Below are 23,844 nucleotides of genomic sequence, written 5' to 3'. Positions count from 1 at the left end.
AACCAACCTACTTAATTACACAAAACTTTTTCCTGCAGAAAGGCTCTAAGTAATGTTGAATAGAACAAAACACTTTCTTCATTTAATCAGCCCAAATTAATAAACCTTTATCCAGGCTTAGTATGCTTAGAGAACTATGAGGTTCATTCAATACGACACAGAACAGTCCTTGGAACACTGCATGACATGGCAGAAGTACAGGGTTTTTTCCCTTTTTTTAAAAAATTATTTCCTCAAGAAAGGAATGTTGCTGAGTCAATTGAGTCATCCAGAAGGGCAAATTATTGCTAAAAAGAAAAGCACACAGGTGAATGACTTTTGCCAAGTGAAGGGTTTGGGGAGCTCACACCATCATACTCATTGTCCCCCTACCCATTTCTTGAAATCTTTTTGGAAACACCATTAACTTACCAACAGAATCACCTGGTGAAGAGTTAGTTACTCAACCTGTTCGCTCACCCAAGGCCACATCTCCAGGCCTGACTCACTGAAAGCTTCTTTTGCTTGTTCTGAGACCCACTAAGAATGATCAATGCCACAGACTCTAGAAGGACCCAGCACTGGATGTGAGAGAACACCCCAAATCTTATGTTTATATCTAACCTCTCTGTGCCCTTGGGCCAATCCCTTAGCCTCTCTTAATTTCTTTTAAAATGGCAAAATAAGGGTGCTTGGGTGGTTCAGGCATTAAGCCTCTGCCTTTGGCTCAGGTCATGGTCCCAGGGTCCTGGGATAGAGCCCTACATCAGGCTCCCTGCTTGGCGGGAAGCCTGCTTCTCCCTCTCCAACTCCCCCTGCTTAAGTTCCCTCTCTTCCTGCGTGTCTCTCTGTCAAGTAAATAAATAAAGTCTTTAAATATAATAATATTAATAAAATTAAAATAAAATGGCAAAATAATATTTGTTTTCTGTCTACCCCAAATGTGAGCCACCAATGAATTGACACATTGCTAACTGTTCTCTCAACTGGAAGCATGTACAACAGAGATGTCGCCCCAAGGAAGTAAAATGTGAAAGCTATTGAATAACTCCAAGTCCTCATCTTCTACCTTTAAATATTTATTTTAATTACCTAATAATAATATTAAAACTAACATATACTGGTGACTTACTACATTCTAGATACTGTGCTGCCTTTTTACATACTCTCACATTTACTTCTCACACCAGTCATCAGTACTCATGTTCTTTCCCATTTTACAGATGAAGAAGTAGAGACTCAGAAGGTTAGGGAAATTTCCCAAAGCTACACTGTTTAATAAGTGATTTAATAAATGTTTAATAAGTGTTTAATAAGTTGGAACTCATACCCCAAGTTCCCAGACTTCAATGCCCATGCTCTAACACTGTTACAGATATGTAGTAAGAAGAGCTTATGGGAGTAGAGTAGGTGGGGGAGGAGTTTGCTATAATTATGTGAATAAATGTCCCAATTTTCTGTTTGACTTTGTTCCTATATAGCTAACTATTGATGTCGGAAAGCAAAGACAAAATAATAAGACATCAAACGAATATCAGTGAAACAGATCTCTGAGTGCCTCAGCCATGTTCTGCCAATTATTTGCAATTCCATAATAACTTCAAAACAGGGAACAATTTGAAGCCGTAAAAGTACCTGAACTGTTCTGAACACCGCCTCCCCCCCCCCAAAGCACATTGATTTTGGGATACACGCTGCATCTTTTTACTAAGAAGGCATATCGCGGGTATCTTTTTTGTGAGCATTACCAAAAGTATTTCAAAGAGCCAGGGGCAACAATGAGCAAGTGTTTGAGAATGTGGTTCTGGGTACATCTGAAGGAACCTGGTGCTTCTGAGATTTTCTTTGTGGGTTGAATAGAGCACCTTGACCACATACTGATTTCAAACAATGGCTTAGTTTAGAGGTGGAGGGAAAAAATAGCCTTGGCCAGGGGATATACAGACTTTACATGGGCTGTGTAACTCTCTAATGATAAAAATATTTTCTCACTGCTATATTAAATTCTCCCATTAACTGTATATTCCTTTGTGTGACCTTCATTAATTCATTTGATACTTTTATTGAGTGTTTGCCATATAACAGCTAAGTGACAGACTTAATCATACGAAGATGAGAGATCTGAAGGAGCTCATATTGTAGGGAGGGAGTCAACAACCCCCTCACCGCGGCACGTGTCATGGCAGCGGCACAAGGGATGGGAGAAAGACTGAAGCGAGTTGTGGGTGTGGAGAGGGAAGTCAGCTGAGTCCCGAGAAAGAAAAGGAATTGGCCAAGGGCTAAGCGGGAAGAAAGCTGGCGTGAGTCCATGGCAAGGAGAGGGAGCACGTGCACGAGAGAATCAGAGATGAGGGGGTGGGAAGTGGTGAGAGCCCGGCGGGAGACAGATCCAGGGCAGGAAAGGCTGAGAACACTGGGCTAACAAATACAGACTTCAGCCTGTAGCCACAGGGAGCTGCCACAGCGAGCTGCCAAGGCTTTCACTCCGTCACACGCCACCAGATCTGGATTTCAGAAAGCGCATTCTGGAAGCAGTAAGAGGGAGCCTAGGCTGCAGCAGGGGGCCCAGCTGCAAGATCAGATGAGGGTCCTGCAGGGGGAGGAACAAGGAGGCTGTGGAAGTGGAAGAGAGGAAACCGATCCAAAAGATTTCGGGAAGTAGAATCCATAGGACATAAAGACCCATTGTGTTCGGGTGAATGAGAGGACTGAGCATAACTCAGAAGTGGCTAGTTTAGATGACCAGATAAACAGAGGTGTCATTCAAGGAGATAAGACATGTGGAGAAGAAATGACTTTTGAGAGAGAGAGATGAAGAGTTTAGTTATAAACATTTTAAAGTCGAGATGCTGGGCACCTGGGTGGCTCAGTTGGTTAAGCGTCTGCCTTCAGCTCAGGTCATGATCCTGGCGTCCAGGGATCGAGTCCCACATCCGGCTCCCTGCTCAGCAGGGAATCTGCTTCTCCCTCTGACCCTTACCCCTCTCATGCTCTCTCCCTTTCTCTCTCTCTCCAATAAATAAATAAATAAATATTTTCAAAAGATTGAGATGCTTATGCTAACAGGTCCATTAGACAGAGGTCTTTTCTTTTTTTTAATCTAGTACCCAAAATAACAAGTCCTGGCTGTAGTCACAGATGTGGAATTCACCAGGATACAACGGCAGTGAAACCACGCATGTGCAAGGGATCACCCCAGGTTGCTTAAGGGCCGTGAGGCTGCAGGGAAGTTGAGACCTGAAGTTGAGGAAAACCCATGCCAGAGCCCAGGGAGGAGAAGACAGAGAGGAAAGCAGAATATCAAGAGCAAATGGCTGCTGAGTCTGGCCACCGCAGAATTACTGTGCCTTTGGTGAGAGCAGTTTCGGTGGAAGAGAGAGGAGTAAAGCCAGCTGGTTGAGGGGTTCTTGGGAGTAAGGAAATGAGGATGTATATAGACTAACTTGCAAGAGATTTGACTCTGAGAGAAAGGAGGTCAAATGTGGATGTGAGAGAATTGAGCATATTTATATAAAAAGAGAGGTAGTGCTGGAGGGTCTGGATGGCTCAGTCAGTTAATCGTCTGATTCTTGATTTTGGCTCAAGTTGTGATGTCAGGGTTGTGTGCTCAAGTCCCGTATTGGGCTCCCTGCTCTGTGGGAAGCCTGCTTCTCCCTCCCTCCTCCTCTCTCTCTCTCCATCAAATAAATAAAATCTTTAAAAATAATAATAATAGATGGGTGCCTGGGTGGCTCAGTTGGTTAAGCAACTGCCTTCGGCTCAGGTCATGATCCTGGAGTCCTGGGATCAAGTCCCACATTGGGCTTCCTGCTCGGGAGTCTGCTTCTCCTGCTGACCTCTCTCCTCTCATGCTCTCTCTCTCTCTCTCTCAAATAAATAAATAAAATCATTTCAAAAATTTAAAAAATAATAATAATAGAGAGAGAGGGAGAGGAGGTACAGAATCTAGTTAAGAGCACAACCTACTTGAGTTCACATGCTAGCTCCCCTCTGTCCTAGCCAGCTGACCTTGGGCAACATCCTTACATGCACTCTTCCTCAGTTTTCTCACCTGCAAAGTGAAAGTAATCATTTTATCTGGGTCATAGTGTTGATGTGAAGATGACATGAGTTAACACATGTCACAGTACTCCCAGTAAGTGTTCAACAAGTATTAGCTATCATTACAACTATCATATGGTGAATGAGGGGAGACAGCCAATGAGAAAGAGGATCCTAAGAAAGGGGAGGCTAGGATGGGATCGGAAGTGAATTAGACAGGGGTCCTTACACCTTACACCTACAGGATGGGGGAGCCATGACAATTTAAGAGGTTGGGTAAGTTCATCTGTTTCTAGTGTCATTTGTTAAAAGTAAGCACTCCCTAAGGGACTGACCTGTTAAGTGGTGTTTTACCTGGAGCATCTGGGGTTGGCTGGGATCAGGGAAGTGGAAGTGAGAAAGCATCTCTTGGGCTCTGGGCTTATACCTGCCCTTTGACGGCATTTCCTCTTGTGGACACGTTACTGCAGTTGTTCACAACACAACACAGATGTTACTGTAGGAGGCCGTGTTGAGCCTTGAGGAATAAAACAGAATAACAAACCAGAGATTAAGGCGAGGGTAACTGTTTTGTCCTTCCCAAAAGCAACATTCCCAAAGTATTTCCCTTTTGTTTTGCTCTAGACTCTAGAACTAAAAGTCTCAGAGCATTTTTTTAGTCGTAAATGAACCATATTTCAACCAACCATCAGATGGTCAAGGCCGTGAAAGACTTTCTCCTCTTGTAACTGAGTGCAGCTGTTTTCTGTTAGTAGGACATAGTCCTGTGACCCAGTTGATTTATTTTTTTCATATTGTCTGGGGCACTGACTCTGAAGGCAGTGTTCCTCGCAGCTCCACTATGCTTTGAGGAATGGCCTCCACCAGAAAGTGGATCACCATGTCAGAGCCATGCAACTTCCCATCCACACCAGCCAAATGATCCCAGTTTAAAGTGGAGCAAACTCATTTGGTCCAATTACATATTATCCTGCGTGGACCAACTCCTATAGTAAATGTGTGCGAAGGTGGCATGGACAGAGCAGCAAGCAGAACAGTCTTCTTTTTCTTGGAAATCCTCAACTTGGTCTGGGTGGAGCTGTTGAGGCAGGCTCTGAGATGGTCCCTCATTCCAACATTTGTTGAGAAAGGGAGAGAATGTTAAGCAGTGAGAAAATTGGCTGAACCCAAACGCCAGTCTCCTAGAATCTACTCCTGGAGACTCCTTGGTCCACTGACTGCTTGCTTGAAGGCAGTGATGGCCGTTGATTGGAGAATGGTTTTTACTAAATCTCCTAGAAGACAAAGACTATGCCCTTTCTTTTTCTTTTTCCCCCTACATATCTTTAGAAAGAATGAATGAATCAATTAAAATGGAATGGAAACTATAAAGACTTCATTGTCAGAAGTAAATATTTTAAGTTGTCTTCTACCAATAACCTTCTCAGAGACATAATGACAGGAGCAGACATTATAAGTAAAACTACAGGGCTTGGCCTTTTTTTTTTTTTAAGATTTTATTTATTTATTTATGCATCTGACAGAATGAAAAAGAGAGAGCACAAGCAGGGGGAGTGGCGGGCAGAGGGGGAGGGAGAAGCAGGCTCCCTGATGAGCAAGGAACACAGTGTGGGGCTCCATCCTAGGACTCTGGGATCATGACCTGTGCCAAAGGTAGACACTTAACCAAATGAGCCACCCAGGTACCCCATGGGGCTCGGCTATTTTTTTTTTTTTTTTTTTTAGGCAGAGAGGCAGAGAGAGAGAGAGGGAAGCAGGCTCCCTGCTGAGCAGAGAGCCCGATGCGGGACTCGATCCCAGGACCCTGAGATCATGACCTGAGCCGAAGGCAGCGGCTTAACCCACTGAGCCACCCAGGCGCCCCAAGGGGGCTCGGCTATTTTTAAGAACCAACCATAACTAAGAAACTCTTCCTCTGGGTGGGTCCTGGGAGATCAATGTGGAGTGTTTATAAAGTCTTTCTGGTCCCTTCCCACAGAAACAAAATTCAAAAATTCATGCCTTTGATAAATTTTGCCAAGTAAAGCAGCATGTGGCTCCTCTATCAGAATCAAGTTCAAGTCCAGCACCATGAACTGGCCTAGAGGCCAGGAAGCAAAACACAACACAAATAGCAAATCATTGACTTCGACCGTACTGATTCCGAGTACTACCGTCATTCCAAGAAGGGAATGTAGACTAGAGTTGATTTAATGTTAAACTGTCCTTGAAGATAGGAAAATAAGAAAAGGAGGAGTTGTTGTTGTTTTTTAATGTTCCCATCCCTCAAGGAGCTAATAATGTATTTGATGAGGTAAGAGTTGATGTTTATGAAAACTTTAGACCTAATATAGGACAGTGTAGAGTTAACTGACAAAGGAATTTTTAGTGAGTTTTAGCAGGGATGGGAGGACAAAGAAAGTGCAATGATTCAATGATTGGGAGCCCCTTCCTGGGGAGGCTGAGCACCAGGAATGGATGGGATCCCCTAAGCTTGAGAGGGAGCTGAGGAGAGGGGGGCTTCCAAGAAGGGAGATTTTTAAGTAGGGAACAAATTACAGTAGTAGGAATATGCCCTTCATGGACCAGGAACAAGAAGATGGACCAAATTGTAGAAGCACTGGATACTGAGAAATAATGTGATGTTGACCAAGGATGAGTCCAGGGCTGGTGAATAGGTAAGGAAGTGGCTAAGGGAAAAACTACCCTTCAGGAATTTGCTCTACTTTTATTATTTCCCACTCCCTCGATTCTCTTTGGACTTGTGCAGCCAAAATCTCTCCTAAAACAGATTGCCAGATATTTTTTTTTTTTAAGTTTAAAAACTTCTTCTCTTTTTATAAAAATAATACATCTCCAGGGCAAGTGGGTGGCTCAATCGGTTAAGAGTCTGCCTTCAGCTCAGGTCACTGTCTTAGAATGGAGCCCCATGTCCTGCTCCTTGCTCAGCAGGAAGTCGGCTTCTCCCTCTTCCTCTGCTCCTCCCCTGCCTTGTGCTCTCTCTCTCTCTCTCTTTCTCTCACTCACTCTCTCTCAAAATAAGTAAATAAAATCTTTAAAGTGGGGCGCCTGGGTGGCTCAGTGGGTTAAAGCCTCTGCCTTCGGCTCAGGTCATGATCCCAGGGTCCTGGGATCGAGCCCCCGCACTGGGGAAAAAAAAATCTCTGCTCAGTAGGGGGCCTGCTTCCCCCTCTCTCTCTGCCTGCCTGTCTGCCGACTTGTGTTCTCTGTCAAATCAATAAATAAAATCTTAAAAAAAAAAAGATATCTTCATCCTAGAAAACATGTATCAATCACAACAAATCACCCAAAATCCCAAAGCTTAGAGATGAATACTTAAGATTTTGATTTATAGCCCTCTTCATTTTTTCTATGTATATATTTTTAAATTTACATTTTTCATCAAAATGAGATTATGCAACCTTAAATCCCACTTTTTATACCTAACAAAATATCTTATGGGCCTTTCCAAGAACCTGAATATATTATGTCATGTCTTGAGACTTTATTGCAATTGAACTGAAACAGAAAAACAAAATCATTCAAATCATGAGTGTTTAGCCTGATAAATTTTCCTAAGTGTCACTTTCAACTTACCAACATGCAGATCAAGATATTGAACACGACCAACATTCCAGAAGGTTCCTTGTGCCCCCCTCCTATTCACTGTCTTTTGCAAGAAATACCATACGTACTTCTAACTTTATATAAATGGAATCATACTGTATGTGTGTTTGTATCTGTCTTCGTTCAATACATCACTTCAGTGACCACACATTATTTCTTTGAATTGCTGTAATTTATTCAGTTTATTCTTATTGTCATGAGTTTTTCACCAAATGTTTGCTTTCATTAAAAATTCTTTAATGAATATCTATGTACAAAACAGTGATTTTTTTCCTTACAATAAATCCACTGACTAAAAAAATTTAAGACTTTTGACTTATATACCAGATTGCCCTTCTGAAAGATTGTACCAATTTTATATTCCCATCATAGCATATAAGACTTCCAATTTCCGTGGTGTGGCCCAAAATTGAACACAAAACCCCAGATGTAATCCAACTACCATCCACCACAAATGTCTCTACCGGTCTTAAATATCCTCACTTCCTTTTACAGCACATAAATAGACTGCAAGTACAAATATCCTCTACGTTCTCTGACAAAGACAAAAATACAGAATGCTGGAAATGACCTTGGAATTTATCTAGTCCAACAAGCTTATTTTCAGATGAGAATACAGAAGCCCAAAGAGGAGAAATGTCAGTGCAGACAGATTCCCAGTTGAAACCAAACCAGAAGACCATGTATAGGAAAAAAGCTGCAAAGAAATAAAACAGGGGTGCCTGGGTGGCTCAGATGGTTAAGCGTCTGCCTTCGGCTCAGGTCACATTCCCAGAGGCCTGGAATCGAGCCCCATGTCGAGCTCAGCTCATGGAGAGTCTGCTTCTTCCTCCCCGCTCTGCCTGCTTCTCCTTCTGCTCGTGCTCTCTCTCTCTCTCTAATAAATATGAAATCTTGAATGAAAGAAAGATGGAAAGAAAGAAAACAAAATGTATTTCTGGCAGTGACCTTTGGGAAGTAGGATTGCGGGAGATTTTTCTTTTTACTTTTCTGAATTATTTAAATCTTCAATAAGGAGCATATATTTCTTCGACAGTAGAGAAAAACTATTTTCTTTCTTTCTTTTTTTAAAAGATGTTATTTATTTATTTATTTCACAGAGAGAGAGCACAAGCAGAGTGAGCAGCAGGCAGTGGGAGAGAGGGAGAAGCAGACTTCCCGCCCAGCAGGGAGTCTGACGCCAGGCTCAATCCCAGGACCCTGGGATCACAACCTGAGACAAAGGCAGACACCCAGGCAACTGAGCCGCCCAGGCACCACTGGAGTATTTTCTTTAAGAGAAGGAAAACATTGGGGCACCTGGGTGGCTCAGTGGGTTAAAGCCTCTGCCTTCGGCTCGGGTCATGATCCCAGAGTCCTGGGATCGAGCCCTGCATCGGGCTTTCTGCTCAGTAGGGAGTCTGCTTCCTCCTCTCTCTCTCTGCCGGCCTCTCTGCCTCCTTGTGATCTCTGTCTGTCAAATAAAATCTTTAAAAAAAAAAAAAGGAAAACATAGAAAAGACAGGCTAAGTTTCTAAATTGCCTACTATATTCGTTTAATGCATGCCTAAGATCATAGTGTAATGGGCTACAAAATAGGAAAAGGTGGCTTGATAACTTTAAGATGAATTTGGAAGAGTCAGAATACTCTAGAATAATAAATTCTCAGAATTTAGAGACCTAAATAGGAAGAGCCTGACTGAGGGTGCCTGGGTAGCTCAGTCAGTTAAATGTTCATCCCTTGATTTCAGCTCAGGTCATGATCTCAGGGCAGTGAGATCAGGCAGACAAGCCTGCTTAAGATTCTCTCCCTCGCCCTCTACCCTCCCCCCCCTCAAAAAAGTGGTGGGGGGGCTGACTGAAGCAACTTTTGCAAGGCTCTGGTCTGTAAACTTGATGAGTCGGGTCTGGAACGGACCCTGGAGACCTCTGGGTGAAGAAGAAGAAGACAGGTTTTTTAGTAGTATTTATACTGCAATTTGGAAATCGTGCCTCCGTCTCTGTTTAGAGATAGAGTTAGGATGGGGATGGGCTAAGATGGAGGTGGGATGGGAGAGAGATGGGGTGAGATGGAGTTGGGATGGGATGGAGATGGCGTAGAATGAAGGTGCAATGGAATGGAGATGGGATTAGAATAAGAATGGGGATGGGGATGGGATGGATTTGGGTTTGGTTTGGAGATGGATATGGGACGGAGATGGGTTTAGATGGGGATGTGGTTGGGATGGAGATGGGATTAGAATGGAAATGCATTTAGGATGGAGAGTGTTTTGTACTAAGAGCTGTAGTAGTTCACAGCATCATGTGGTGGAAATGTTTAGGAATCCCTGCCTTGGTGCGTGCCGTTTCCTCTCACCCAGGACCTGAACCTTCCTTGTCTTGTCTCTACCTAAGAGCTAAAGTCATGGAACCAATTCCAGCATCTTGTCTTAATGAGGCATTTCACACATCTTTCTGCATGTATGATAGATTCTGTGAATAGCAGAATCATTGACTATTTACAACAGAGATAAAATCATGTCCCTAAAGTCTCCAGGTTAGTTGGGGGGCGGGTGGATGCTGATTGGGTTACTAGTTTTAACAAATACAAATACAAGACAGCTAGTTAAATTCGAATTTTAGATAAACAGTGATGGGGTGTAGTGTAAGCATGTCTGATACAATAATTCACTGGATGACAGCTGGCAACCCTATGGGGCCATCATGAAAGCCTGGGTCTTGCTTGACTGAAGGATGTGCAGGTCTACCTCATTTCCAGAATGGCCATACATGTGAGAGGCTGTAGAGGCTGTGCCAAGGCACAGGTGCGGCCTCGGACACAGATTTTTCACTTAACACTTCAGGACGCCTGGGTGGCTCAGTCAGTTAAGCGTCTGCCTTTGGCTCAGGTCACAATCCCAGGGTCCTGGGATTGAGTCTCACATCGGGCTCCCTGCTTGGCGGGGAGCCTGCTTCTCCCTCTGCCTGCCACTCCCCCCTGCTTGTGCACGCTTTCTCTCTCTGATAGATAAATAAATAAACCTTTAACAACAACAAACAAACAAACAAAAAACAGTTCAAATAATTATTGTAAGGATTAAATGACTCTAAGAGTCATAAACTTAGAGTAATAAACACACACATAAACATAAACACACATATAAACACAGAGAGAGAGAAAAAACCACTAATTTAATCCAGACTCTTCAATTCACAGACAAGGAAGCCAGCCAGCATCCAAAGAGGCAAGCTCTCCCAAGGTCTCCCATGGTCACGCAGCTAGTTCAATGCAGGAATGGCCTAGGACCAAAGTCGGCTAACTCCCAATGTCATGTACAGGGCTACCTCCCACTCCCTGAAGCCCTCAGATTGTTTACCATCCATTTATTCATTCACTCACTGATCTAACAACTACTGAGTGCCCACTATACACCAGACACTGATACATGAGATGTAGCACCTGCCATCAAGAAGTTCATGGTCACGTGTGAAGTTTTTCCATATACCCTGCAGCTGACCTTGTCACTGGCATATTTTATCCTATTCACCAAATAACCTGAAGCAGCAGTGCATTTCAGAACTCATAGAGATGTTGTCTTTGAGGATAAAGATCTATTTTTCTTAGTTGTTTCCGGTCAGACAGAGTCAGTTCTCAGCAACAGCCTGCTGAAACTCAGCGTGGTGACACAGCTCATCCCAGATGCAGAAAGTTGAAAGTGACTCATAGCCCTGCAGTGGCTGGGGATCATTCCTAGGGCACAGTCAGTTCATGATCCGATGGAATAATAGTTTTTCTCTGAAAGGAATCATTCGGTCACAAAAATCTAAACCTAACCTTGGAACACATTTTCATTTAGGAAGAAAGAAGTATTTCAAGAGGTAGGAATCGTATAGATCTTTAAACCGCTCTGATGACTATATAAAAACAAGATAGTTTGCTATGCAAAAGATATTTGATACCTTCACAAGCTGTAACTGTGAAGACGATCCATCTCCAAAGATGTTAAAATAGTATCACAGTATAAAAGTGCTGTTCCCTAATTTGTAATTACAGAGGTTGACGCTCAAAGAGGATATGTGACTTGATCAGTGTCCTCTAACTGGATACAGATATGAGATATAAACCCAGAACTTGAGTCATTTGGTCCAATATTCCTTTGACATGGAAGGAAAGAGAGTTGTCACTTTCGTGGGGCCACAGGACTCCTGGACACTGGCCTTACGGAACAATCCCCTGTGACAGCATGCCAGGTCCTGTGGGGATACCAACAAAACCAAAGCGGTCTGCACTCTTTGTGAGCTTCAGCCTAGCAAAGAAAGCAAGAGAATGTGGGCAAAATACATGTCCTGGAAGCCAGCGGAAGAGAAAATTCCAAGATGTTTCTCAATGGTATTAAGTGCTACTAAAGGGACAAAAACAGTAAAGACAAAAGAAGGTCATTAAATTATATGACAGTTACACAATCACTCTTGAACTCTAAAAGATCAACTTCGGAGAGTGATGAGAGCAGGATGTGGCTTGCAAGAGGACAGGGAGTCAACAAAAAAGAGGGAAGTATAACCGAAAAAGAAAATGAAAATAACAAGAGGATGCAGACAATGGTAGAAATATTTTCCTTTGGATTGGAAAGAAACCAGCCTCTTGTTACACTGAAGAGAGATAAGATGGTGTCGACTGAGAGGAGTCCATTTCATGTGGACAAGAAAGAGGAGCAAGTTTTTGGAGCAGGAAGAAGGAGAGGATCCTTTCATCATCAAATAATTTGTTATTGGGGAAGATGGGTGAAATAGGTCATGGGGACCAAGGAGTGCACTTGCCATGACGAGCACTGGGTGATGTGTGGAAGTGTTGAGTCACTATAGTGTACACCTGAAACTAACATAACCCTGTATGTTAACTATCCTGAAATTAAAACAATAAAATAAAATAAAAATAATTCATTCTTTCAGCCATGATTATGAGGTGTCTCTTCAGACACTGTGTTTGGGCACCCAAGTGAGCAAAGCATACCCATAGCCTGTGCTTGTGAACCACCGAGTCCAATATGGAAGACAGACCTTAAGTAGTTGGTAGACTGATAGAAGGAGGGATTCCTGCTGGGGCGAGGAGTCCCTCCCAGTGTTTAAGGACCCGGCTGCTAGGTTTAGCTCATTGCTGTGATGCTGGATTCAGTGTCCACAGGGGACATTGTAATCTGCTTTATGCCATTCCTATTTGAAATATTGAAACATAAAAGTGGAATAGAAACCTGTATACTTGCCTTTGTTTGAATTTAGGGTTCAGCTAATTCTTCTCCTGACATGATTTGTTTGGTCTTTTCTCTCTGCGCCCAGAACATGCTACCCCACCCCCTGAGGTTTGCCATCCCACCCTGGCGCCAAGCAACGTGCAAGAGCTGCTTTGGAGCAGGCGCTCTCTTGTGGGGCCGGCCAGTGAGGCCAGGAGTTGGTTCCTAAGAGGGGCTTGACTGATGGATCCAGGAGCTGCCTCCTGGGAGGGGAGGGCTCCTGGAAATAAAGAGCACACTGCGGAAGGGGCCCAGACGGGCACGTGGAGGGGATGCAGCTTCATTTCAGCTCCACCTCAAAGAACGCGGACCCCTGGGTTGACAGCTCTCCTTCTGCAGGCCTCTTCCTGTGTAGCACTGTTGGAACCTGGGGGGGCAGAGGGTGGGGGGAGATACTACTGAGCCGTGACCTGAGAGCTCCCAGTACTTCTGGTTGCACCATAGCGTATGTCAGTCTTTCCATGGAAAAAAATATAAACTATATTGGAGATTGAGAAGAAAAGTTTCTCGAAGTTTTTTTTTTTTTCTTTTGACGTGTTGACGACCCCTTCAAAACAGGATCTCATATCGCAGACACTGTGTGAATGACACCGGGCGGTATTGCGTCTAGGGTCGCTCAGGGCTTTGAGCCTTGAGCAATGATCCACCAGAAGTCAGTGAGATGACAGGAAGTGTGACAGCCCCTCATCTGCTCTCTGTCGTCTTGTCACCAGAGAGCACAGCCCACTCGTTCTGACACATGGCACCTCAGAAGATTTTTTTCCGTTGTAACTAATTATCCTGGAGGGATATCAAGGCCCCATTGTTTTTTATTTAAAAAGTCGTAAGGGGTGTGCCTGGGTGGCTCAGTGGGTTAAAGCCTCTGCCTTCAGCTCAGGTCATGATCTCAGGGTCCTGGGATCAAGCCCCGCATCGGGCTCTCTGCTCAACAGGGAGCCTGCTTCCCCCTCTCTCTCTGCCTGCCTCTTTGCCTACTTGTGATCTCTGTCTGTCAAATAAATAAATAAAATATTTTAAAAATAAAAATAAAATAATAAAAATTAAAATTCGTAAGGCCTCAAAGACATGCAAGTGACATTATATGAAAATCCATATTTCTACTTGCAGTTTTTGTGCCTTCACCGCAGTGATAAAAATCACTTTATTCTCCAGTTTGGAGCCATGGGAAGAATCAAGGCATTGTGTAGATTACTTAAAATTCCACTGTGCCTGCACCATTTGGCCAAAGAATGCTGAGAATTTGCAGCTGTTGCTCCACAAAAGGTTCCTAACTGGGGCAGGGGCTGCCGTTGAACACACAGCTGTTGTTAATTTGAGCTGAAGATTTTTAATTGCCTTTGTGTCAAAATTTATTAAATAACATTTCAGAGGAACAAAAACTGTAATAGTCGCATTAGTGGAGTGCTGAAAGAAGAAAGTCATTGGAACGCGGCATTTTTGCCTTGTAAGCCAAGTCTGAAAATACCTTTTCCACATGACTGGCTTCCAACCATCCCAAGAAAAGGGTTTCTAGGTAAATCTGGCCACAGAAGCCCTAGAGGCTTCTGCAGGGGCTCAGCCCACCCTTGTCCTTACTCTCTTATCTGGAAGCACTTCTTGCCTGAGTGGCCTTCTGTTGTTCCCGTACTGTCGCTCCGTTTCTATTATTGTGGGAGATGAGTCCTAGGGCTCAGGGCAAGTGTGACACTGGCTGGGGACCGGCTGCTCCTCCTGAGTGTTCTGCGTCCTTCTTGGGAGCCTCTGTAATTGCCGTTGTCCTGTTATCTCTAGCCCATCCATGACAATCCTGTGAGGCTACCGAGCCCTCCCCACTTAGCTGACAGCAGCTGTGTGGGTGAGCGGTAGAAAAACAGGCAGCTTTCCTTCATTTTTTGCCAAGGCAAAGGAGAGAGAAGGAGAGGCCCTTCTACTAATGAGGAACAAGGCTAAGTTTCCCTCAGAAGGGAAGCTGCTAACTGTCCTGAGAAGGAGGTTTTGAATATGAAGAGACGCGAATCAGAGAAATGGCGGAATAAGTCATAAATCCTCACTACCATGTTAACGTCCCTGCCATGTTTTCAGTTTAATGTTCAGAATTCCCTCTAACAGGGAAAACTTCAGTTCATCAGGCACTTACGAAACACCTACTGTGTGCAAGGTGCGATACTACGGAGGGACCTGGAGTTCAAGTGGCAGACAGGCTGAGGGCACCGACCTGCTGCTGAAACCACTCACTCTCACAGAGGGGGACTTCCTGGTGGAAGGGGCAGGCGTTTGATGGAGGCCAAAGAGATAATGAGGATCTCAATAGTTAGAGGAGGAAGGAATCTGGGAGAGCAAAAGCATGGTGGCCTGGAAAAGTTACATCTTGTTGCAAGGACAGGACGTAGCTGGACATGACAGCGTTGGGAGAGGATAAGACACACACACAAAAAGAAGGGTTGGAGAGGTTAAACTAGATTCTGGAAGGTTGAAATGCCCCTCTGAGGAGTCTGGATCTCATCCTGTGGGGACTGGAAAGTCACTGAATGCTCTGGAGCTGGGAAGCGTCAATTTCTTTTCAGGCAAATCATCCTGCGAGCAGGTCTGCTGGACTCCAGAGTCTTACCCACTCCTCCGTACCCACTCTTGAGGACGTGCTCACCGTACAGACCAGCCTGGCTAGCAGGGAAGAGAAGAGGAAATGCCTCTGAGAGCCAGAGTCCAGGCTTCAGGTCCTTGACTTGCTACCTACTAGCCAGGCAGCTATGGCGGCTGAGTTAATTCTCTGTGCCTCTGCTTCCCCAGCTATAAAAAGGGGGAAATAGCACCTGACTCAAAATTATTTTAAATTAATACATAAAATGCTTAGAACAATGAGTGCTACAGTAAGCTCCTGATAAAGGTTAGCTATTATTTTCAGGTGTAAAATCCTACAACTTAGCACTGGTTGAACTTGGGGCAGGGGAAGGCAAGAGAGTCAAGGGTGTAATGGCTCATCCAAGGAATATGGCTCATACTCAGAAGTAATAATAATATTCACAAAACAGCAGGGAAAAAATCATATTGAGGGACATTCTACAAAATAAATAAAATCTTTGAAAGGGTGGAGGACACATGAAGAAATTCGTTCTATGTGGAAGGAGACCAGAAGGACCTGACAACTAAAAGCAATGCGTGATTCTGAACTTGACCCATTGGCTTCAAAGGACATGGCTGGGATAAATCCATGGAAATCTGAACGGATTCTGAAGCGGTAGTTACGTAGCAGCTCGTGCTTGGCTCCTGGTCTGGAGGCAATAAAACTGAAGTGTTCTGTAGTGATGAGGCATCAGGTTGGCCACTTACTCTCAAATATTCCAGAAAGTTCTTTATTCTCTACTGATAATTCTGCTCTGTGCTTGGGATTGTTTAATAATGAAAACAATGTATTTTAAAAATTAAGAGCTAGCCTTTGTTGGGCACTCACTGGGTACTCAGCACCGCGGTCAGTGCTTTAAACATGAGTATATTCGGTTCCCCAGGAAACTTCTCTTTCTTCTCTACCCAAAGGGTCCCGTGTCCCTCCCCAGTGCCCAGGAACAGAGTGAACTCTGCCCACTACAGTAGTTACCTACTAACTGCTTGTTGGGGTGTATAACGCTTGCCCAGCCCCCACCCTGGACAGCCCACTCTTCGGGAGCAGGGAATGTACCCCATTCTCCACGGTATCCACACCTCCCAACACACCTCCCTGTAAAGCATAAATACCCGATACGAGCTTGGTGGATAAAGTCCGTAGGCTTGTTCACCTTGGTGACTTAGGATGGGCGTCTGATACAGGACTCCTTTTCTAGGTGGCCCAGGCTCTGGCAAAGGCACACAGTGTGAAAAGCTGGTGGAAAAATATGGATTTACACATCTCTCGACTGGTGACCTCCTGCGTAATGAGCTGTCGTCAGAATCTGAAAGAAGCAAACTGATCAGAGACTTCATGGAACGCGGCGACCTGGTGCCCTCAGTAAGCAACAGCTGCCTTCCCTGGCAGGGGGTCTGGGGGTGAGGGGATATTTTGGAGTGTTGCAGTTAGTCTAAGCCCCCAAAGACCATAGCTACATTTTATTTCCCTCTGATGTGGAAGTCCAGAGGCAGGTGGAGGGTCCACAGCAGAGACCCGTCTGCCAGACCTTGTCCCGGCCCAGGTTCCTTCCACTCTGTTGCTCTACCAGACCCTTGAGTGTTAGTCTATCTCATATTCTCCCGGGGAACTGGTCCTCACGTAGTGTTAAAACCTTCAAAGCACAGGTGAGCATTCTGCAACAGAGCCTATAATTAGAGTCCTCTGGAAAATAGAAAATAACATTTTGGTCTTGTCTGGAAAGTATGATAGCATTATCTTGCAATCTGGTATCTTCCGTAGACAGTTTAAGTAGCGAATATCCCTTTTATGCCTCTTTTTTCCTTTCAAGTCACCATCTACCTCTGAGCCGCTGGATGCCATGGGTAGCAAAAAGTATTCATCCCTGCCCTATGAGGCTCTGTAATTAGGGCTTGTACAGTGCAGGCCATATTAGCTACTGAAGCCTTATGCTTCCTCTTCAAATAGCTATAGTCCCTAGCAATTCTCTCAAGTCAGTGGATATCAAATTTTATAAAATATTTGCTGGAAAAAATCAACAGAGAAGCACATTTTATACCATGTTTTGCCTAGTTTTAAACTGCCATTATGCCTAATTTATGGAGTGTTACCATAAGAAATACAGCCACTATATTTCATCTATTCTAAGATGTTATTTTAAGACATCCCAGTAAAATATAACTATTAAACTATTCCATATATAACTATACCAGCATGAAAAAAAAAACGCTATTAAACTGTGACTGATTGTAAGATATGTACTAACTTCATAGACAATAAAATGTGGGGGGAAAGTGAAACTAAGGATGAATGAAATATGATCTATTTCTGTTGGCTGTTAATCTTACATGAACCTTTCTCCCTGTCAAAATGGGATGACTAGTGGAGATGGGTGGTAATGCTAGTGTTGTTCTGTGGAAGAGCTCAGATCCTGACCAGTGTCTCTGCTCCAGGGCATCATTCTGGAGCTCCTGAAGGAGGCCATGTTGGCCAGTCTCAGCGACACCAAGGGCTTCCTGATTGACGGCTATCCCCAAGAAGTGAAGCAAGGGGAAGAGTTCGGACGCAGGGTGAGCTGTTGTTATGGGGATCTTTCCAGAAGGAAAATAAAGGACATCATTGAGGTTGGGGGATAAACTCAAAAGTCTATCTCTCTCCTAATTAAATTAACCGAACTTTCAGTTGCAAATGCAAAAACTCAACACAAACTGACCAAAAAGAGGGGAGTGGGGTAGGTGATGGTAGTGGATTTATTGGCTCAAATAACTAAAATGTCCAGAAGTGGTTCACACTTGGTTGGACCCATGTATTCAAATTTGTTCATCCATTATGTTGTGCCTTTCTCCATCTCTTGGATTCCAGGCTTATATTTCACCATCCAAGTGATCTCAGAGAGAGTGTTTTTCTTTTCCAATGGGAGTAGCTGATGACCCAAGGTTGTGTTTCATTATCCTGGGTTAGGTCATGAGCCCATCACTGTGGCCAAGGGGAAGATGGGAGGGCATATAATGGAATATCTAGGACCCTGATTCATTTGGGAAGACCAGGCCGGGGATGAGAAAGGGAGAAGGGAGCACCATACCTGGAGCATGCAGACTGAGGAAGGGAAGGGAAATTACCCAAGAAAGAATAGGGATGCCCTTAGAAGCCATCAAGGGAAATGATGCTAGACAGGCCAAGTGTATGCACTGCTCCAACTTCCCACCATCCAGCCTCCCAAGTCCCTCATCTCCTAGTGAGGCAGGTGGGGCAGGACCACTCACAGGGGAACAGTAGTAAGTAAAAACCATCATAACTATCCTTTATTGAACCTCCTCTGGCCTCACTCTGGTGCTGCTACACACTGGACATCCATTTACCTCTAAAATCCAAGCAAGCAGGAAACGTTTGTCCCCAGTTCTTAGACAAAGATTCCAGAGCTCACAAGTATTAATATTTATCTAGATAGCTCTTTAGACTAGTTTTAGACATTTTCATATTTCATTTATATATTTTTAATAACTTTTTTTAGATAGATGAACTACTTTCTTCATGTTAAAGGTGATGAATTCAGCCCAAAGAGACTTGCCCACAGTCATAGGGCCAGTAAGTGACAACTGCTGGTAGGGTAAAGAATCGGGGTCCCGTCTCCATCCATCTCTAACACTACAGTGTGGATAACAGTGCATCATGCTTGTGTGTCTCCTGGAGATTAGTCTGAACTTCTGAGCCCATTTGATTGAACTTCCTTAGATAGTATCTGAATATTTAAAGGCCAGTTGCTCACCTTCCCCTACATTTCTTGCTAGCAACCAGAGTCAAAGAAAAAATGCCTAGTTGGTAAGAGTGGGATGAGTCCACCAGCACTGGCCCTCAGCTGGGGAGCCTCTGGCAAGGAGGAGCGAGTAGCAGAGCCTGTGACTGGTGGTTCCAGGCAGTTCCCAGTGGGGGGCGCTCACATCCACTATTCCACTGAGCTTCCCCCGACAAAACAAACCACTTGAAGAATTCCAACTTCAACATACATCAACTACTTTTTTTCAAAAAGTATTCGAAATTTTTGTTATTCGAAAAGATTGTTATCCTTTCTTTAAAAAATATTTTATTTGGGGCGCCTGGGTGGCTCAGTCGTTAAGCGTCTGCCTTCAGCTCAGGTCAGGTCCCAGGGTCCTGGGATCCAGCCCCACGTCCGGCTGCTTGCTCCGCGGGAAGCCTGCTTCTCCCTCTCTCACTCCCCCTGCTTGTGTTCCCTCTCGCGCTGTGCCTGTCTCTCTGACAAATAAATAAATAAAATCTTTAAAAATAATAAAAAAGACTTTATTTATCTGACAGAGAGAGACACAGCGAGAGAGGGAACACAAGCAGGGGGAGTGGGAGAGGGAGAAGCAAACTCCCCACCAAGCAGGGAGCCGGATGTGGTCTGGATCCCAGGCCACTGGGATCATGACCCGAGCCGAAGGCAGACACTTAACGACTGAGCCACCCAGGGTGCCCTATGTTATTCTTTCTTTAAATATCATGCTAAAATACACATAACAGAAAAGTTAACATTTTAACCACTTTTAAGTGTAGAGTTCAATAGTGTTACGTGTATTTGCATTGTTGTGCAACCACTCTCAAGAAGTCTTGGAAAACAGGAATTCTACACCCATTAAACAACAACTCCCTGTCTCTCTCCCCTCAGCCCCTGAAGCCACCATTCTACTTTCCGTCTCTAAGAATCTGACTATTTTAGGGACCTCTCCTAGGTGGAATCAGCCTAATTTGTTCTTTTGTGGCTGGCCTATTTCACTTAGCATCATGTCCTCAAGGCTCATCCAAGTTGTAGCACATGTTACAATTTCCTTCCTTTTTACAGTTGAACAATATTTTGGTTATCCATTCACTCATGAACAGTGACTTGGGTTGGCTGTTGTAAATAAGGCTATGAACATGGACCTACAAATCTCTTCTTCAGGACTCTGCTTTCAACTCCTTTGGGTATATATACAGAAGTGTAATCACTGGAGCGTCTGGTATTTCTATCACACACCACCTACCTCAGCCGCTACGCTATTTTACATTCCTACCAGCAGAGCACGGGGGTTCCAGCTTCTCTACAACCTCACAAACCCCTGTTATTTTCTGGGGGGTTGGCTAGTCCCTACCTTAACGGGCATGAGGTGATTTCTTTTTTTTTTTTTTTTTTTTTTTTTTTTTTTTTAACAGTGGGGAGGGGTAGAGGGAGACAAAGAGAGAATCTTTTTTTTTTCTTTAAGATTTTATTTATTTATTTGACAGACAGAGATCACAAGTAGGCAGAGAGGCAGGCAGAGAGAGAGAGGAGGAAGCAGGCTCCCTGCAGAGCAGAGAGCCAGATGTGGGACTAGATCCCAGGACCCTGAGATCATGACCTGAGCCGAAGGCAGAGGCTTAACCCACTGAGCCACCCAGGCGCCCCATGAGGTGATTTCTTATTGTGGTTTTTTGCATCTTCTTTTTTTTTTTTTTTAAGATTTTATTTATTTATTTGACAGAGAACACAAGTAGGCAGAGAGGCAGGCAGAGAAAGAGGAGGAAGCAGGCTCCCTGCTGAGCAGAGAGCCCAATGCGGGGCTCGATCCCAGGACGCTGGGATCATGACTTGAGCCGAAGGCAGAGACTTTAACCCACTGAGCCATCCAGGTGCCCCTGGGTTTGCATCTTCTTAAAGATGAATTATGTTGACCATCTGTTCATGTTCTTGTTGGCCATCCATGTATCTTCTTCAGAGAAATCTAGTCACATTCCTTGCCCATTTTTTAATCAGGTTGTTTGGTTTCTTGTTATTGGGTTGTAGGAGTTATTTATATATTCTGGATATGAACCCCTTATCAGATATATGATTTGTTAACATTTTCTCCTTCTCCCATTCTGTATGTTTCCTTTTGTTCTACTGATTGTGTCCTTTGTTGCACAGGGATTTTTTTAAGCTATTATTTTTTTGGTAATCTCCACACCCACAGTGGGGCTCAAACTCACAACCCCAAGATCGAGAGTCATGTGTTCCACTGACTGAGCCTGACAGGCACCCTAATACACAGAGGTTTTTTATTTCAATATAGTCTAATTTATCTGTTTTTGCTGTTATTCCCTGTGTTTTAATGACATGTTCAAGAAACCACAGCCCCAAATCCAATGTCGTGAAGCTTTTCTCCTGTTTTCTTTAAGAATTTTATAGCTTTAGTTACCTTTAGGTCATTAATTCATTTTGACCAATTTTTGTATATGGTGCACAGTAAAGGTCCAATTTCATTATTTTGTATGTGGCTATCTGGTCTTCCCAAAGCTATTTGTTGGAAAGACTGTTTTTTCCCCAGCTGAATGGTCTTGACATCTTTGTCAAAAATCATTTGACCAAGGGGCGCCTGGGTGGCTCAGTGGATTAAGCCGCTGCCTTCGGCTCAGGTCATGATCTCAGGGTCCTGGGATCGAGCCCCACATCGGGCTCTCTGCTCCGCAGGGAGCCTGCTTCCTCCTCTCTCTCTGCCTGCCTCTCTGCCTACTTATGATCTCTCTCTCACTGTCAAATAAATAAAATAAAATCTTTAAAAAAAAAAAAAAAAAAAAAAAAAAAAATCATTTGACCATCTATGTAAGAGTTTATTTCTGGGCCGTCTATTGTATTCCATTAGTCTATATGTCTGTCTTTATGCCAGTCTCACACTGTTCATATCACTGTGACTTTGTAGTAAGTTTTTGTTTTTGTTTTTTTAAAGATTTTATTTATTTATTTGATAGAGAGAGAGAGCACAAGTAGGGAGACAGGCAGGCAGAGAGAGAGGGGGAAGCAGGCTCCCTGCTGCGCAGAGAGGACTTGATCCCAGGACCCTGAGACCATGACCTGAGCGGAAGGCAGCAGCTGAACCCACTGAGCCACCCAGGCACCCTGTAATAAGTTTTTAAATCAGGAAGTGTGAGACCTCTAACTTTGTTCTTTTTCCAAGATTGTTTTGCCTATTCAGGAAACCTTGAGATTCCATATGAATTTTAGGATGGGTATTTCTACTTCTGTAAAAAACAAAAACAACAACAGCAAAAACAAAAACAAAACAAACAAACAAACAAAAAAACGCCAGTACCATTGAGACTTTGATAAGGATAGTTTTAAATCTGTAGATCGCATTGGGTGGTATTGACATCTTCACCATACTGAGTCTTCTGTAGATTGTTTTACATTGTAGCTTCTCCTAGTCTTTCAGTCAAACTGTAGATAAGGCTCCTGAGGATTCAGGCTGAATGGAGGAACAGGGCAATTTTTTCTACATGACTTCAGAAGCAGGGCCTTGGCAAGGCTGGAGGGCAAAGAGAAGATAGAAAGGAGTTGTTGGGTCAGGCCTTGACCCCACAGAGTTTGGCGGTTGTAGAAACACATCATTCAAATACAGTGGGAGACACCCTGTAACTGCCACAGGCCATGGTGTTCACTGAGGTTCAGGCTTCACGGTGGCAGCACAACTCTTGGTGATTTCACACTTATTTTGTCTGTGAACTTAAGGTCCAAAGAGCCCCGGAAGGGCCTCCAAGAGAGTCAGGATGGTCACGCACTTGCTTGGAGTGCTAGGGGGAGAATGTCTTTGAAAAGTCCACTTTGCTAAATTGTTCTTTTGAAGCCCTCAAATGGTCCACTGTGGTAAGGAAGATGCATGGTAAAGATGGGCATCCCCTTTTTTTGTCAACAACGGTGTGCAAACAATAACAGAGTTAGAATCCGTATTCTCCCTTGAGGGTTTTTAGAACTAGATCTGCAGGCAAGTCCCCGATTTTAGGCCTGTGGGTTCCAAACTGTTTTGAGCAGTGGCATTCACATACAGCCCCTTTAAAGCTCATGTCACTCATGTGGTCCAGAATCCAAAAAACTGAATCTTGTCCCTGTCGTATATTAGTGTGATGCTGGGCAAATCCCTCAACTTCAGGCTCCTCCTCTATAAATCGGAGGTAATAATACACCTGCCAAAACCTAATTTGAGGATTTTGTGAACCCTGAATGACAGAACATACATAAATGTGTTTTGTAAACTTTATAAGGCTATAAAATATTATCTAAATTAGGGTCACTTTTTTTTTTTTTTTTTTTTTTTTTGAGAGAGAGAGAGAGCACTCACATGCTGGGGATGGGGGAGAGGGAGGGGAAAGAGAGAATCAGAAGTAGACTCCAGGCTCAGCACAGAGCATGGCACGGGGCTTGATCCCATGACCCTGAAATCATGACCTGAGTGGAAATCAAGAGTCAGACTTAACCAACTGAGCCACCCAGGTGCCCCAGAGTCATACCTCACACAAATCTGTAAATCCCTACTCCGTCAAACCTTTCCCCTTTGCCTGTAACCCAGGTAGCATGAGGTAAATGTTTTACATGGCCAGTGGTTTGTCCCTGCTGTTTGGTATGTATGAATTCAC

General features: G+C 43.9%; 1 protein-coding gene across 2 annotated transcripts in view; it reads left to right on the top strand.

Moving 5' to 3' along the window:
• AK5 (adenylate kinase 5) overlaps nucleotides 1–23,844 on the top strand; it is a 239,145-nt gene that overhangs the window by 187,576 nt on the left and 27,725 nt on the right. For both annotated transcript variants that reach the window (XM_046020688.1, XM_046020677.1), the window contains exons 11-12: nucleotides 16,667–16,830; nucleotides 17,901–18,017. In XM_046020688.1, coding sequence (XP_045876644.1) covers nucleotides 16,667–16,830; nucleotides 17,901–18,017 — 281 coding nt within the window. The remainder of the gene's footprint in view (nucleotides 1–16,666; nucleotides 16,831–17,900; nucleotides 18,018–23,844) is intronic.

This window comes from Meles meles, chromosome 1 (assembly GCF_922984935.1).
Source record: "Meles meles chromosome 1, mMelMel3.1 paternal haplotype, whole genome shotgun sequence".
NCBI classification, from domain to species: Eukaryota; Metazoa; Chordata; class Mammalia; order Carnivora; family Mustelidae; genus Meles; species Meles meles.
Note: the sequence above shows the minus strand (reverse complement) of the source record. Positions and strands in the feature narration are given on the sequence as shown.